We start from the raw sequence: 17,683 nt of genomic DNA on the forward strand, positions 1-17,683 counted from the left end.
CCTAGTTTTGTAGAAGAATAGTTTGAACTGTTGCTTCAAAACATGTCGGGTACATTTTTGGTAAATATAAATAGATGATCCTATATTTTCAAAGGTTCCTCAACAAAAATATAATACTTATTCAACCTTAAAAGCTTTTTGTTTATTTCAAAAAGAAAATAATTTAATTTTTCAAAGCAATTGATCAAGAACGATAAATGCTATTTTTAATAATACATGATCCTTCGGATAACTTCGTAATTAATCGGAACTTTTATTTAAATGGAATCTCATTTAAATCCTCATATTTCTGATCAATGTTCCAAGCATCTCCTTCTATATACAGATTCTAAAAACATTCTTAAGATAAGATTAATTCATCAGGATCATGCTGAACAATTTACGGAAATATGTTTTCCCAGTTGCCTATACCTACAGCATACAAACCCGACTTAAATCCTTTACTTTTAAAATCTATTTTTACACTTACGGAACTTTTAAAAGTAGTACAATATTTCGAGTTATAATTAGCATTAGTAAGTAAAGTGATCCGGTGAAAAAAGGCTTTATTTCGGTTTAGCCGAAGCAAAAATGGCTGGAATAACTTATAAAATACAAAAAAATGAATTATTGGGGCGGTAAGTAAATATATTATCTAGAGCCATTAAATCGCGTGCCTAATCTATTTTGAATATAATATATATTATAATGTTACAAACTCTCGGAACATTTTACATTAGAAATAAGCACAGACTATTTATTGCCATTGCGATTTACATGTCTAAATTACATAATTAATAATTCAGGTATATGGTTGCAAATAAAGATCTAAAACAAGGAGAACTTATACTGAAAGAATCTCCTGCTATATTAGGACCTCATTTAAATGGACCTGCAAGATGTTTTAGATGCTTACAAGTTATAAACTTGATGATGTGCTCCTTTTGCGACGAATGTAATACAGCTCTACTGTGTGTTAATCATTGTAAAGGTAAATAATTATACTCCATTCATAAAATTAACATTTCAAAGGTATTATTTGTTCAGGTAAATATCATCCCGAAGAAGAATGCCTAACTTTAAAAACGCAAAAAATCAAAGGCCAATTACTGGCGGAGAATCCGGCAGCAATTCTCCCCTTAAAATGTCTTTTATTGGGGATTTATAATCCAGATCTATTTTCTGATATCATGGACATGGAGGCGCATATGGAGAAAAGGAGGGATACAGCTATTTGGAGAAGGCACAGGATTTCTGTTGAAGATGTTCTCAAAGATACGAACTTGTTAAGTGATAAAGATATTAAAGAGGAACTTGTGCAAAAGGTTTGCGGGATTTTGGATGTGAATACTTTTGAGGTAAGATGGTGTTTTACTATGGTATACGTAGAAAAAGTTTCAAACTTAATAAAGTATATTTAATTAAGTATAAAATGATGTACAATTTCTATGTACTTTCAGTTAAGGCTACCCCGTGGTGGCCCTGAACTTCTTGGTCAGGTATGAAATAGAATCCCCTTTTTTTAAATCAGAGTGAGAAAATGTAAAAGCCGCAAGTAACCGGAGTTTACATTATTATTGTAGAAACTACACTTGGTATCCCACAGGCTGATTCGTTATAAGTTTTCGAGGTTCATACATCTGGAACATCCTGTATTATAAATATTTTCAAGATGGTGGCACTTGTTCCATCATAACATATTTATGATGTGTTTTTTTAAACGATGCGATGTATTAAAGTCTCTCTAAGACGTTAGATTGGCTGTAATATTTATACGTTATAAAACGTCTAATAATATCGTCAATCGTCATATTCGTCATTTTGAGTTTAATAAACTGATAATGAATTCTAGCTGTCTATACTCTTAAAAAATTGATGTTTTTGAACTGGCATTTAAACAAATTATAATACACTGTTTCAGATATGAACTACATAATCTTAAGAAAAAAACACCCTGTTTATATTCATTGGTTATATTTGGTTAAAAAAACTTTGGACCAACCTGTTTAAACCCAATTTGAACACTTTATTTTTTTGTTTATATTTTAAAATCAGATTGCATGACTTTATTATTTGGTAATTAAGTTATCCTATACTATTAAAACTTTTTTTTGAAATAGCTTTAAAAGTTTTATTTTTTTCTTCATAGGCAATTGAGTTTTCTGGTGGTATCTATTTCTGATATTTCTAAACGGTAGAATTTACATAGTCGAATGGAGGACTAAAAGGTCTACCGACGTTTAAATATTCCCCATATTAAGTTTAATGTAAATAAATTCTTAAGAGTCATAATTTTTTAATCAAATGTTCTCTATCAATCTTAAGCAAATGTGAAAAGCGACGGTAATGTATATGCAAATTTGAAACAAAAATAAATTGATATGTAATATCATTATGATGAATTACATTCCTTTTACTTTTATTCAAGGAACTCACCAAAAACCAGGCAATAGACTCAGGAAAGGAGGGAAATATAAAATAAAGAAGGCCGACTTCTCTTTAAATTAGGAGTCAATATTGAATTATCATATGAAAGCTATTCATCATGGAGTCTAGTTTCAGTATTGCAATATAACATAAGTCTATTTTTCCTCCTCTTTATTACAGTTCAGTCTTCCTTATTATTATAATTTTCAATTTAATTATTTGTTAGAAAAATCTTCACCTATACCTTGTAAACCAACTATCAAGTTTGGCCTCTTTCATGCATCCACCTCTACTAACTAATTTTTATTAAATTTTTTGAAAAATTCTCATTATTTTTTCATATTTTTAGGTAAGACCTCCACCTAGTGAACAATTTAGCTACACCCCAAATCCAGTGCAAAGTCGCCTAAGAGCCCTCTATCCATTAGCAGCCCTCATGGCACACGATTGTACCCAAAACACTCATGTGTCTGTAGATGATAATTTCGTAATGAGTATTTATGCTAGTGTAGATATTGGAGAGGGTGAACCTATACTAAACAACTACGCCAATGTATTAGATGTAAGTTATTCCGTTAATATAAATTATGGAAACTAATACACCAAAATATAGGGTAACCAGGAGAGACATCAGCACTTATTAGAAGGCAAATACTTTATATGTAAGTGCAAAAGGTGCATAGATCCTTCGGAGTTTGGTACTGAAATTAGCTCTCTGGTTTGCCATAAATGCAGGAAAGGATTTTTAAGATATACAGAAATTGAAGACGGTTTCAAAATATGGAAGTGCAGCGATTGCAACTTATGTTTTAAAGACTTTTTGATAAATTTAGCTATTGAAGAGGGAAGAAACAGGATAAATGATATGGGTTTGTAATCATTTTTATATGTATTTAATTTGTTTTAATACTGTTTTTATTGTAGATCTAACAGACATTCGTGGACTGGAAGACTTATATAGACGTTTGTTATTAACCTTCCATCCAAATCATTTTCTTTTGTTAGAACTAAAGCAAATTATGGTTGGCTTGTATTCAAAATTGCCTCCAACCAAGAATAATTTAAACAGAAAAATCGATTTATGTGGTAGATTAATGTCTGTATTTGGACGAATAGAACCAGGAATCTCTAGAATTAAAGGTAACCGCTTAAAGGCATTTTTTTATATTTTTCTATTTCTAAAGGTAGCATGGTCAAGAACTCTATTTAATTACCTAGGTAGCAAATTAGCGTTTCGAAGGCGTTAGTTATATATAGTATATATTTCCTTTTTATATAGCATATATTTGACGTCCAGCCAACGTTATTTTTTAACCAACGTTCGAAACAACTCTGTTTAAGCAACCTTAAAAATGACTTCTTTAGACGTCATCTCGCTAACGTAATTTTTATGTGGTCATGTAATTTTTACCACACATTATAATATTAAATTGATATCTGAAAATTAAAACTAATTATGGAGCATAACTTCCGACCAATCAGCATCGAAAAAAACACCTTATTCTTTATTAGGTTTTTTCCCCTATCTTACTTAAACTAGGCGTCAATTATCAGACAATAACGAAAATATGACGTCAAACTAACGTTGGGTTCCTTGTCTAAGATTTAAGCATAATGTACTTAGCTCTTATGACAAATAACTACTCTAAACTGACGTTGATTTTATTCTCTATAAATTAGGTACAAATTAGTTAAGGATGAGAAAGACAGTTAATTTTTCACAGAGGTGTAATTTACTGGAAAATAAATGATCACCCAATTTCCGCTTCCTAATTTTTTTTTATAGTATACTGATTGAAAACCGATAAATATTGATTATTATGACATATAAAATTAGACACATTTGAAGAAGAATAGATCCCAGAAAAAATAATGTTAAACGTTATTAAGATATATTTTAGATTCCGCTTCCTTTTACAAGAGAAATACAAATATGATGCAGCCAAAAGTTGTTAAATAAACTCACGCCTCTAGTCTAACAATTAGAATGTTTAACAGACTCATGTTCTTATCCGAATTGATGAATTGGACAATAATAGTAAACGAGTGACCATTAAAAATAAATTCTATTATTCATTTCCGTATTTCCAATTTTTTTGATATATTGAGAAAAAATATTTCAAATTTCTACCTTAACTTTTGCTATGCAAGATCAGCATATTATTAATATTAAGCTTCTTAAGAAATTTTATAAATAGTAAAACGTTTCTTAAATTTTTTCTGTTGCAGCACTTACAATGTACGAGTTGCATACAGCCTTAGTAGACATAGCCAATAAACGATATAGAGACAATGAACTAAATGACCATGAACTACTCAAAGAACTTGAAACGGCTGAAAGGATCCTTAAGGAATCTATTAAATTTTTATTGTATGAACCTCCCAAAAGTCCGGAAGGAAGACTTGCCCAAGATGCAATGGGCGAACTGAAAATGCTTAGGAACTCTATAAAGAATATTCAACAAAATGTTTTAATCGATGCTGAGCGGAAAGCAGTTGGTGATAAAAAAGCTGAAATTACTAAAAGACTAAAGGATAAATTGGAAAAGGGTAAAGTAGAGAAGAACAATAGTGCCCTGATTAAAGAACAACCTGAGAAAATTATTCCAACCATAGATGGTCAAGAGAAGCACCAACCTAAGAAGAAGAAAAATAAGAACAAAAATAAACAGAAATAATTTTGGTATTAAACGTTATTGCTAAAATTGCAAAGCCTTTCATTTCTTATTACTGTTACCCTAATCGTTAAAAATCTGCTTGAATAACGGAGACCCGGATTATAATCTTAAAGGTCAATCAATTCATAATATAATGGTAGATATTCACCAGCCCAATGTTATGTTTATATTGTTAACTGTCTGTGTAAGGTGGATGTTAACAAAGTAGCGGTACGTAGGGAAATACATTACAAAGAGACACAAAAATAGATTGAGATCATTCATTTATTACAGTAAATCTATGTATAGGACTATGCAGTGTAATAAAATTAATATATTTGGATGATGAACAGGATTAAAATGTATGTACCACCTTACTAGAGTATAGTAAAGAGTAGAGTATAGTATAGTAAACCATTACCAAGATATGGAATGTTTTATAGTTTTATATTAGAAACACATTATACTTTATGATTTATATTATAAAATGCATTTTATAATTGTTTATAGGATTTTCAAGTAAAAAATGGTAAAATTTAGAGATCAGTTCATAGCTGGCACAGATGGGTCCAGATATGGATTTTTTTACGTTTTATAAACTGAATTAATGTTTAAAAAAATCTTGCATTACAAGTAAATAATATGGTAGATGTGTAAATTCGTTAAAGGTAAAAATACATATATTTCAATCCAAATCACTTTGTATAAACTAATACATAGAGCTATCACGAGGTCACCTAACCACAGGGGTTGGGATTTAGGTACTTTGGTATCACACATAAATTAAGTATTTAGGGTGTTTCTTGTGGAATTTTTTCTATATCCTTTAAGAGAGCTTATGACACCCTATGTAAATAAGTACATAAATTAGCAAATAGAGCAAAGCAATTATTTTATCTAAACATTAAGTGCATATTCAATTATTTTCAAATGCTAATGGGCTGAATAGAAAAAAAAAATCTTGAAAAAATTTTTTCGTAGAAACAGGTTTTATGGTTTTTAATATTTTCTTTTAATCCATAATCATTTTATGTATTTATTTACGATAAAATAACTTCCAATGAAGAAGTAATTGTTATTTCACTCTTAAAATAGCATGAAACGAGGACATCTAAGTAATATTTAGATGCACAAATGAGCTCGTAGAAAAATTAAATAAAAATGAAATATTTAAATATGGGTATATTAGTCCCTAAATAATAATAAATATTTTCACATCATAAATATTTTAGTACGAAACATTTTTATGACTATTTTTAAATAAAATACAATAGTACAGTGAACTTTAACAGTAATAAATAAATAAAAAATTAATAAAAAAGATTTTTTTAAATACCATTAGTTAATAAACCAGATGTTCTAAAAGTAGTTCCAAGTAGGTGCAACGTCCATATTTTCTAGTAAGAACATTTAAAAAATATATAATTTGCATTTTTGAACTACTTTATACAAATACTGTAATAGGTTATGTAAATAGCGGATAATTGTATAAAACCAAAAAAAAAACTTCAGTAAAACTAAAACTATTTAAAGTATTTGACTTTAAGAACAAAAAAGGTAAAAACTAATCAAATGCCAGTGTTTTGGTATTAATTTCTGTTACAGTGATCAAATGTTGTTCTGTTTTTTGCATGTGACTGATATTTTCACTTATTCCTACAATGGCAAATAAAAATATACCAACTAGTTTGAATATAAAGAAGTTATTATACTTACTACGCCATGTTATGTCCATTGCTCAATTTAATTTTTTTCTTTTTGGGCTCAGAATTCTCAGATTTTAGTTCAGATATCATAAATGGTACTTTGTGCTCAATGGTCATGTGGGTATCTGGTGGCAGTCCTGCGCACACCTTTAAAATGTTTTCTATGCAGCTTCTTTGACGAAATAGTGCATTCACTATTGGAGTACCATGAGGGACCTATAAAAGAAAATTACATATTACTGATCACTTTATGTTTAATCATAGAAGTTAAGCAACTATGTTAATGATATAATATATGTAATTAATGCTCGTGCATGGCATTTGATATATGCGCGATTTTAATGCCGTATAAAGCCAAATAGTTATTTTTACCTTAAAACATACCATATTGCCCTTTTTTTAATAATATAAATTTGCTATTAGAGAGACCTTGAATAGGATCCGGCATTTCTCAGGAAGCAGTATGTTAGAACCATAGCCTCACTGAGATTTTTATCAATAAATATACCTCTTAGATTCTCTGCTTAAAAATAACCATATCACCTAAAGGACATGTTGAAGCGAGCCAGTCCTAGGCTTAAACTTGGATTGAGTCATAGACAAACTATGATTCAAACAAACACTGATAAATTTTGGTTTAAATCATGCTTTAATCTGATAAAAGTAGCCAGTGCTTTTTAGAAATTTGTCATACTCTTAAAAAAGGTATTACAAACAAATAGGTTACTACAGCTCAGTACTTTCTACCAATAATGTGAACATTTATTAGTAGTTACCATTATATAGGAAAAAGTAATTAACATTCCTTTGAGGTATAAAAAATTTAAATAAGTTATGTGGTACAGGAAGTACACTTGATTATTCTTCAAAAAATTTTTTACCAATATTATGCTAAACTAATATACCAATACAAAATTAAATATAAAAAAATACAAAAGTATTACCAATGGTGCCTTGCATAAATAACTCAGCACTGACATAACAGGATGTAATTGGGTATACTCCTCATCACTCCAATGTTGCCTTTTAACTTCAATTCTGGAAAATAACTCAGCAAGCACTATAAGGTCTAAAATTAGAGGTGCTGCAAGAAGAGAATCCTCGCATGTGTTATGAATGACGATGGTATTGGTACCTCCCATCATTATTTCTGAAACGTACTCATCCATGGCTCGTTTGGAGTCGCCTAGAAGACAAACAATGGTAATAAATGCAGTTGAATATTGTGAAACATCTAAATAATTAATCAAGAAACAAGCATTTAAAGGAAATAAACTTACCTACATAAGGTACGTATTTAATAACTACAACGTGATCAGGCTTTTCTCCTGACTTGTAAAGGATATTATTTGAAGCAACCATATCATCAACAACGTTGCTCTTTGATATCTAAAATATGATTGTAAAACTAGTAATAGCTAATAACTTATGTTAAGAATTCACCTCTTTAGATTTAAACTGAGCTGGGGCACTAAGGTTCTTACCATCGTTATTACCCAAATGGTTGTAGCTGACTATACTTACTGGTTTGATACCAGCACTCACTAAAAAATCAACCAAGACGCTCTTTAGTTTCGTTTGTCCGGATTTAAAGTCATCACCTTAAAATGGAGTAGATTAAAAAAATCTATCAAATGTCTTATTAAAAACATTATAAGAGTTATATACAATGGAATACTCTGCGTTAGGACAAATTTACCTGCAATAAACACCTTCTGCTCCTCCGAATATTGAATTAATCCAGGAACAAAAGTATTTTGTGGTGATCCATTGATATAAGTACATCCTTTGGAAATAGCAGCGTAGGCAAACAACGTTGAAGGCGATATTTCTTTGTGGTCATTTTTAATAGATGCAATTAAATTTTCTGTAGTATCGTTAACGCCTTCGAGTACAGCGCTAAATCTTTCTGTGTTAGCTGTCCAAAGAACTATAACTTTGTCAACATTCGAATTCTTTTTGAAATCTTCAATGTCTTTCATAATTTGCTGTACTTGATGCATTTTGGTTCCGGAGAGAACATTGTTAGCTCTTGAGCTCTAGGAATAAAATTACTTCTGTTTTTATATATATTATTATATAAAATAGGTTAACTACCTGATTCTCCGCGATAAAATCGTGACTAAAAATGGCTGCTCTAGGTTTCATGGACACCATGTAGGGTTTTACCATCTGCTGCAAAGCTGGCTCTAGCACTTGATTCCTCTCCATGGCCTCTGCCAAGTTTTTAGAGTTGATGTCCCAACCATCTATTACTAAATCATGAGGATTGACTGATGGTAGGATATGAGAAAGAGGCGTAAAAATATCTTGAGATATCTGAACTGTGGATGCTTGTGTAAGAGAACCAAACCTAGAATAATAAATTACAGGAAGCAAGGGATTTTAAATAGTAGAGGCGTTATACCAATTCGCAATCTGTTGTCCTTTTTTTGTAGGCCAAGAGAGACCAAGTCGATTAGCAATTACGGCAGCTGTGAAGGTTGTACCATTGTTACCACCCCATCCTACTAACATTACGCCTAATCTTGGCACTTTTCTTTCTGTGCGGAAAACTAGCTTTTCTGTTACGTTTTTGGCCTAAAAATGACTAAAGTATTAGGTTTACAAAAAAGGAATTGGATATGGTGATGTACTTTTGCAAACAAGGCTCTACCAATATGAATATATTTAGTTTCTCTTAAATTGTGAATCAGATGATGTAGTGAAAAGAATAAAAGGCGACATGTAAAGTATATTTTTCAGGTTACAAAGATCTCTCACGATAAGATGGTGAAAGATCTATTCAGCCTTTCAAGACTTTAATCATTGTTTGAATATTTGGGATAAAAATCAACGCTTTAAGCATCTATAATTACGTACATTTACAAAATCAACTTAAGATTTAAAAACTAGTTGTGATCTTTGACGATAATATGAAGCCGCATTGTGCCCAAAATTCAGCAATTTCTTTACTAGAAAGAGACAGAAAAGGGGAATCATGAATTTAGTTATATTATAATTGATCATGTTATATATTAAATCAATTTTAAAACATTTGAAGTTTTATTAAGCTTCTGGTATTATCAAATGTTATATTCAGAGAAACCTTTCATCCTTCAAGGATTCTTAATGTCTTTAAAGAATCCTTGAAGATAGAAAATCGGCACAAAATATACTTTTAATTAACTCTATGAAAAATAGCAAAATTCCAGGCTTCTACTTAAAAGGCTCTAACTTTAGAAATTTAAAATTTATGGTAGTTATTGCATCTTGACTTCAGCGTTATTTATAGGCTTAAAGTGTGTTTTGGCAGTTTCAGATGATCCTCTCAACAAAGAGTTCAAGTTGTATAGAAATAAATAAAACAACAAATCCCAATACGTTAATTCCAGTGAATTCAAGAAAATTACAGGAAAAAGTAAATTCCATTTGGAAATTCTTAAGAGAACTGTCAAGGGCAATTTAGAGCTAAATGAAGGATTTGTGTATGAAACGTTCGAATTCATTCTGTTAATATATATAAATTTAACCTTTAGAGCTAAGAGGCTAGAAAAGAGTTATTTGGAGAGTAAAACCTTTTTCTGCCATAGGGTATTTACAAAGAGAGATGTTTCCGTTTTATTAGTATATAATATGTAATATACATATGGCAAGCCCTATATACATATAGGTAGGATACAAGAGACTATATATAGAAAGTGCTAATTCAATTTGATGAAAATGCCGAAAAACATTTTAAGTTTTAGGTTAACATATTTAACTTTTATCAATTTAATCAATATTCCACAAAAGAATGTCATTATTAGTTACCCCGTAAAAAAATATTTTAAGCCATACTATTCCATGCTCACGTAATAAATAAACATAGGCATGCATGTAAATTTAATAATAGAATAACAAATCAACCTATATTTACTTCTCGTTTAATTGAATAGCCTGGAAAAGCATTTATTGATTTCATATGTAAGGCATATACTCTTGGAAATTTCCGTTCGGGAAAAACCTTAATTACAACTTTACTAAATTGCAGTCCAATAATTAGGTATAAGGATATTGATTATCTATAAAGCTGTAAAAATTAGTACCCTGTAAAATTTTATATAGTGCAATTAGGGGCCTATAAAAGCTAACAAACCATCAAATAAGGCTTGCACTAAATGCTTATGGCCTTTTTTATTTTTAATTTGGTCGTTTTTTTATGATTTTCCTTTTTTTTGTTTATGTCTTCTGTATTGTTTTAATTAATTTTTTAAATTTATATTATTTTATAACTGAAGCTCATCTTTTTGTAGGTATATGACAATGTTTGTTCTTATTATTATACAATTTTATTCTTACCGTAATCTTTACACCATTTTGCTCAGCTTTGGTATACTGGTAATCATATTTTGCTTCGATATATTTATCAGAATATGTAACATGCGGGCTGTCTACAGTTAACTCCATTTTTCTTAATTTTCTGAAAATTGAGAAAAGAAAAATGATATTGGGAAATAAAGTAGGACGTAAGTAGGAGAAAATCTTAAATTTATGAACTTACACAGATATTCATAGTTCTGTAATATTTTTTACAAGACTCACTTAGTAGATAAAAAATATTTTAAATAAATTACTTATTTTAACTTCGCAAAAAATATACAAGAGAAAGCGAGAAAATTACTTTCGTAAATAACAAAATAGCAAAAAAATGCCTCAAGCCTAAGTGTATGATCACTTTACAAAAAATAGTAGTTAGAGTAGTAGTAGTAGTAGTAGTAGTAGTAGTAGAGTCCTTTGCTACAGAACTAGAAACAGAACTAGATTATCTCATCTAAAAAGTTATACAAATAAACGTATACATTTCTTCAGTCCCTGGTAATAAAATGAAGTTGTGAGTAATAAAATAAGTATTTCCCATACTCTACCGGCTCCCTACTACTTGAAATATAAATTACCTGCAAAAATACAACCGGTCTCAATGAAAATCAGCAACTGAAACTAAAAACTTGCTAGATATCATAAAGCGAATACACTACCACTTGTGGTAGGTTAGAATAACCCTGAATGAAACGAAATTTATCGGAAATGACAACAAACACCGGATCCAGTGAGGTACTGAAACGCAAAAGCAGGAGCAGGAATATCATTAAATGAAATTTCTGAAGCTTTGAATGTTTTAATACGACGCCAATGGTCCCGATCGATACTTGGCAGCAGGATGTGCAACAGACAGAGCCCAGATCCGGGATGGTTGGGGAATTTATGAAATATTCTTGGAAAAGGGGATAAACAATTTTTTATCGTGAGATTTTTTATGAGAGTCTATTATAAGATAATATGAGAGTCATTTATAAATTATTTATTCAAAAACTATTACATTCTTAGTTTTACCAAATTTTAAGTAGGCAAGTCTTAAAAGAGTCAATACTTTTGATTATATAACGCATATAGCCCAAGGTAAATAAAGTATCTCAAATGTAGCAAGAGGTTTTTCGGCATTTATTTTGTTTAGAAAAAACATCATAAAATAGTGAGAATTTTAACGGTTTTCCGTAGATTTTTAATTTATAGGGCATTGATAGTGGTTTTACACCTAAAGAAAGGTTATTAAACAGAAAAGATCCATCATAAAATAAGCATATTCGGAACTTGAGTTTTATATTCCTACGATATACTTACTTAATTTTCGTTCAATTCCTAATTTTTTGCATCTGATGCGATCCTTCCCAAATTATAGATAATATTGAATACGAAAGTTTACGAGTATTTCAAGAATATGAAAAAAGAACCACAGTATCAGCAGCAAAACTTATGGCTCCATTTGTATAAGCAAATCATTCTAAACTACTAACATACAAGAAAATAATTCATTCTAGTATAGTGCAGATAACATCCAATATACTACACGGCTTTCTACTTGTTGGCTTTTTCAGAGCGCTGGGCGAGGCAACCAGAAAAAAAGGAAAGGAATAGAAATGGGTAAATGAAAAGAATAGAGGTGTGTAATCAGCTCTAGAATTTTTCGTTCATAACCAAAGATACTAGAGCTGATGACACAGATCGGTTGTTTGCTCCTGACTAGACTATAATATCTGATACCGGTTTATAGTGTCAAAGGCTTTTCAAGTCGTTTATTATATTCTATGGAATTTTCTATAAGATTCTTTAGGACCTGGAGATGATCATTCGTGTCATACCCTGGTCGAAACCCAGCCGTTCCTGAGTTACGCACTTGTGAGATTCTAAATATTGCAATGAGTTAAAATTCTAAATTTCTAAAAATTGCAATATTGCAAATATTGCAATTTACCTCTTTTTCTGGTTATATAAAAAATCTGAAAATTCTTTAAAGTTTCTAAACTTTTTAAATATTACAATATTTCAACAATAATAAAACGGGGTCTACGTAAGTCACGTAGTTTTATTTTTCAATAAATGTCCTCTTTTTTTTTAAGACAAATATTAAGTGCATTAGTTTATTAGCTGTTTAGCATAAGGGCTCCAAATAGACAAGCCATAAACGTTTAAGATCTTACATTCTTTTTAAATTGATCCAGGGTTACCTTGAAGAAATCCGCAATTATGGAATACAGGAGATTATGGGAGTTCGGCAATGTATTGTAAATAACCTGAAGACGAAACAACTAAAATGGTACGGCCATATCCATAGAAGAAGATGGAGAGGAGACCAAGGAGAAACAGAAGAGAGGATATTAAACTCTAATGTCACAGGACTCACAATATAAAACATAACACGTGCCAAAAAATAACACGTGTTTCGCCTGTACCATAGGCATTATCAGATCTTGTGTAAGGAAGGAACAGACATAATAAGTGTTCATAAGACTTCGTTCTGGCGCCGGATAGCTTTATATGCTGGTTTTCCACCATATTAAGTTCTACAAGCACTTGAAGAAAAAACCCGTGGATATATTTAGTTAATAACCTGATATTCAGTTATGATTTAGTTAACCAGATATATTGATAAGAACTCGTAGTTATTACTTTAAAAAATTACTTATTTCTTGATGTACTTATTTACTTGAATACATCTCGACGTTTAACAAAAAAAAGTAAAAAGAATTGCAAAGTAAGGCATTAAATTTCGATCATATTATCATTTATGTAAATTCTACGGGGTTCAACCATTACACCTTACACAAAAAATCGCTTAGTAATAAAAAAGTATAAGTTTAATGACACTTTTCCCCCCAAAATCTATTTTTAGCATAAAATCATCAGAAGGGGGTTAATCGTGATTCACACAAGGGCAGGAATGCAGAGGCGTCTCCCGGCTTTATTGATTTTCGCTCGAACCACATGCGCCCCCTCGAAAATGCGTAGAGCCCCCGATGGCAAATTTTAGGGTGAAAATCGAGGGTATAGAATTACGAAGGGGACGCACATTTAAATTGACGCTTGAAAAAAAACTGGGGGCCGCTTTTTTGCTCCGCGCTAATCGTGGCGGAACAAGGAAGGGGATTTTAAAATAATTCGTTTTCTTAAACTAATTTTAAAACGTGGATTAAATTAAACCGTTTAATGTAGCATTTGAATGAAATATTTATGAACTTAATATTTTAAATTATTTTATTGCAGCTCTTCAAATAAGTATAAAACAATAAATATAGCTTACAATCTTTACAAATTTGTAATAGACTTTCAATATACCAGAAAAAGGTTAGTTCATTGACCTCTGAACTCGCTTATTTAATTATATACTCTCTAATTAACTACTATAAATTAAATGAATTTAAATAATTAACACTTCAGTTCTTGTTAATAATTTATTATAAACATTATTTTAAAATATAAAAAATTGATGGCAAAAAACTGCCAGTTCTTGAATTTTTAGAATAAAGTAAAAAAATATTTTTAATGAAATTCGATTTATTTTTATTTATATTTATGTATTTTAAATATCTTTGTAAAAAGATCGATTTACAAGGTAATTGAAACTTATTGAGGATCAATTTATATTAAAATTAAAAAGGTAAATAATTTGTTCAAACGAACCATAGGTCTGAGGGGCTTATAAGAACTTATAGTGCGTCAACATGGTTCGTTTAAAATTTTTTTAACTAACTACGGATTCAACCTAGAGCCCGAAATTTGTACTACAGTTAATCTAAGATACATGCTAAAGACGGGCAGTAATATTTTATTATTTTTGTATTGTAACGTTTGTTAGGTGTGAATTAAAACATTCGAGGCAGAAAAATAATCGACTTATTTATTTACACAGTTGCACTTACGACTACTAGAAATAACTATTTATAACCGATATAAATATCGCGCCAATATTTCGAACTTAACTGAACTTCAACTGTCAATTGACGCGACGGCTCCTTATATACTTGGCGGACCATGGCTGCGGAAGATTCGCTGACCTTCCACGCGTCTCCAGAGATGTCGTGCGGTGTGCCCACTTGTATCATTCCGTAATGACGGAGAAAGAAATAATCTTTCAGCGTCTACAATTTATAGTCAACTGTATTCTGAAAGAAGATATCCCCAACCATTAATGTTTCAAAATCTAAAGAACAAATTCGAAAGAACAGGAAATGTAATGTATAAAAAATATGAATGGGTTTCAAACGAAAATAATAAAATGGCAGTAATTTTAAATGTTATCGAGGATCCTCAAAAAAACACGAGGCAGCATCCTAAAGGATTTTCTTTTAGGGCAACATCAATTTCCTCATATACTTCGAAGTGGAAAAGCCATCCTTCCGATTTCCCGTTATTTCAAGAATTACAACTACAGAATGAAAAGAGGATAGCTTTTTGTCAGCCTGCATTTTTTGATCTGGTGCTTTTTGCAGACTAACCTACAGTTCTTAGTAATGACACTGTTAATAAGTACAATTTTCATTATGACATTAGCAATCCATTTTTTACTAGAGAAACCTATCACCAACACAGATAGTCGCCTAATATTTGGGCAGGAATTATAGAGAAATACGTTATTCTGAGCTGCATTTTTTTAAACTTCTTCCAATATGATTTTAAATATCCTTTTACAAGCGTTGCCCGACAATGTTCTGGATTCAGAATAACAGCAACAGCACTCAGCAGAAAAGGTATGGTTTCAGCAAAATGGGGCTCCAGCTCATTATATTCAAGCTGTTAGAAATGTTTTAAAGCACTTTGATAACTGATGGAAAGATAGAGATGTATTGGCCTGTAACTATTGGCCAACAAGGTCTCCCGATTTGACCAAACCGGATTTTTTCTTGTGGAGATATGTGAAAGAAGAAATATACCAAACGACTCCTACCACGAGTGAAAATATGATAATCAAAATTCTGAAAAAGATTTCTCAAACAGTTACGCCAATTATGCTCAGTGATCCATTTTCAAAAAGAATTAATGCTTGCGCGCCAAATGTGGAGGATCATATTGAACAAAATGTATAATGAAATACAAATTTAAAAGTTTTTAATTTTAGCACTTAAAAACTATAGTTTTTAGGTGACGCCATGTGCCAATTTTTAAAATGTTATGTCAAAATTAAGCTCTCTTCATACCTAATCATATATTTATTTTTGCCTTCTTCCTATGTCTTAAAATTCAATAAATATTAGTTTAAAGAAAAAAAAAATTAAATTCAATACTTACTAAGCATATTAGTAGCGAGTTCTTTTGGTAATTTTTTTATGTATAATTTGTTAGGTAAAAATCGGACATATTATTGAATCCACACTCTTTAATTTTAATTCTTGGATTTCCAATTTTCTTTTAATTGTTTATATTATATTTTTAACAATTTTAATTTCATTAATTGCTTTCTTATTTATTTTACAATCCTTTAGCCATAAGACCAATATTTATTGATTTACATAGATTTTAATTTTTCAAAAATCAAGTCAGATGTGCAGAGTATATATTTATGTGACTGTTGATTTTACCAGCAAGATGTAAAGGTTGGAAACAAAACTAAAAAAGAATAAATGAATTTATTATTTTAAGGAATATTACGTTACCTTGAATTTTTGAAATCTAGTTTTTTCATTTTAGTTTTTTCATTTATTTTATTCTAAATCCTCGTAGAATATGTGTTTCTGTTACAGTTTATTTGGACTGACCTTGGACCTCCTTTAAGTTTGGTGTCTTAAGAAAACCTAATTTGGTGGATGCCTTGAACCAGGAATACCAACCAAGATAGAGACCGACAAATTAATGGAGTTACTATTAAATAAGTTCTAGGAGCAGGATAAGAAATACCAAGAAGGAGATAAGAAATAGAGAGAGAAACAAGAAGAACAAGACGAGAAACAGAAGCAAGAATAAGAGTAAAGAAACAAGAAACTTAAAGTCATGTTTAAAACCATGGAAGCAGACGTTAAAAAGACTTTAAAGCAGATGTGGGAACCCAAATAATAGTTAGGTTATCTAGAAGATTTCAAAGAGTAATCAATGGGGTCTGAGTCTTGACTTGACTTGACTCCGAGAATAAAAGGAGTATGTTATGGCGTAAGTTCTGAGTTTATTTTTTTCAGTTATATTACGTATATTATGGATTGTTTAATTTCGTCGTTACATCATGGATAATTTATACAAACAACTCGTCTTTTAAGCAAATTTTGCACATTCTTTATATTAGGAGTTGTCCCATTCATTTATATTAAAATAATCGCCATTAGGTATAAGAAATATATATATTTAATTAAAATGATCCTATTTTTCTTCTTCTCATTCCCTTCGAATGTGGGCGATTTAACTGGCAATATCACCAAAATCAATTTTAAAATCCTTCGCCAAAATAATAGACAACTTAGGAGGAATATTTGTTATTGTCAGTATATTTTCAAGTTTTGAATGAAATACATTTGAAGAACGATAGGTACAAATCAAAAAGAACTTGAAAATGAATGAAGTTATCAAATAATGGCTCATCTGATTTACGCCAATGCTCATTATACTTATGCTTGAGCCATAAGCTCTGTCTTC

The 17,683-nt window shown here is 30.5% G+C and overlaps 2 protein-coding genes across 5 annotated transcripts in view; one reads left to right on the forward strand and one right to left on the reverse strand.

The window, feature by feature from the left end:
- Positions 1–295: 295 nt before the first annotated feature.
- LOC126737140 (SET domain-containing protein SmydA-8-like) lies at positions 296–5,118 on the forward strand. Of its 2 annotated transcripts, XM_050441887.1 has the most exons (8): positions 296–617; positions 786–970; positions 1,027–1,337; positions 1,440–1,478; positions 2,756–2,968; positions 3,020–3,275; positions 3,331–3,546; positions 4,636–5,118. In XM_050441887.1, exons 1-8 carry the CDS (start codon positions 571–573, stop codon positions 5,082–5,084), a joined length of 1,716 nt encoding a protein of 571 aa, XP_050297844.1. In that variant the 5' UTR covers positions 296–570; the 3' UTR covers positions 5,085–5,118. The 2 variants fall into 2 exon arrangements, with proteins under 2 accessions (XP_050297844.1, XP_050297845.1); XM_050441888.1 differs by lacking the exon at positions 1,440–1,478 and having other exon boundaries at positions 312–617.
- Positions 5,119–5,385: 267 nt separating this feature from the next.
- The window catches only part of LOC126737145 (inositol-3-phosphate synthase 1-A), a 34,139-nt gene continuing 21,841 nt past the window's right edge, over positions 5,386–17,683 (reverse strand). Inside the window, exons 1-10 of one of the 3 annotated variants that reach the window (XM_050441893.1) lie at positions 11,686–11,834; positions 11,090–11,210; positions 9,177–9,349; positions 8,867–9,122; positions 8,469–8,808; positions 8,213–8,370; positions 8,050–8,158; positions 7,714–7,955; positions 6,780–6,985; positions 5,386–6,719 (exon numbers count right to left, since the gene is read on the reverse strand). In XM_050441893.1, the coding sequence (XP_050297850.1) occupies position 6,719; positions 6,780–6,985; positions 7,714–7,955; positions 8,050–8,158; positions 8,213–8,370; positions 8,469–8,808; positions 8,867–9,122; positions 9,177–9,349; positions 11,090–11,197 (1,593 nt within the window). In that variant the 5' untranslated portion in view covers positions 11,198–11,210; positions 11,686–11,834 and the 3' untranslated portion in view covers positions 5,386–6,718. Of the gene's footprint in view, positions 6,720–6,779; positions 6,986–7,713; positions 7,956–8,049; positions 8,159–8,212; positions 8,371–8,468; positions 8,809–8,866; positions 9,123–9,176; positions 9,350–11,089; positions 11,211–11,291; positions 11,312–11,685; positions 11,835–17,683 lie in introns of those variants that run through there. The other 2 variants (XM_050441895.1, XM_050441894.1) reach the window with 2 other exon arrangements.

Source organism: Anthonomus grandis, chromosome 6 (genome assembly GCF_022605725.1).
Source record: "Anthonomus grandis grandis chromosome 6, icAntGran1.3, whole genome shotgun sequence".
Classification (NCBI taxonomy): domain Eukaryota; kingdom Metazoa; phylum Arthropoda; class Insecta; order Coleoptera; family Curculionidae; genus Anthonomus; species Anthonomus grandis.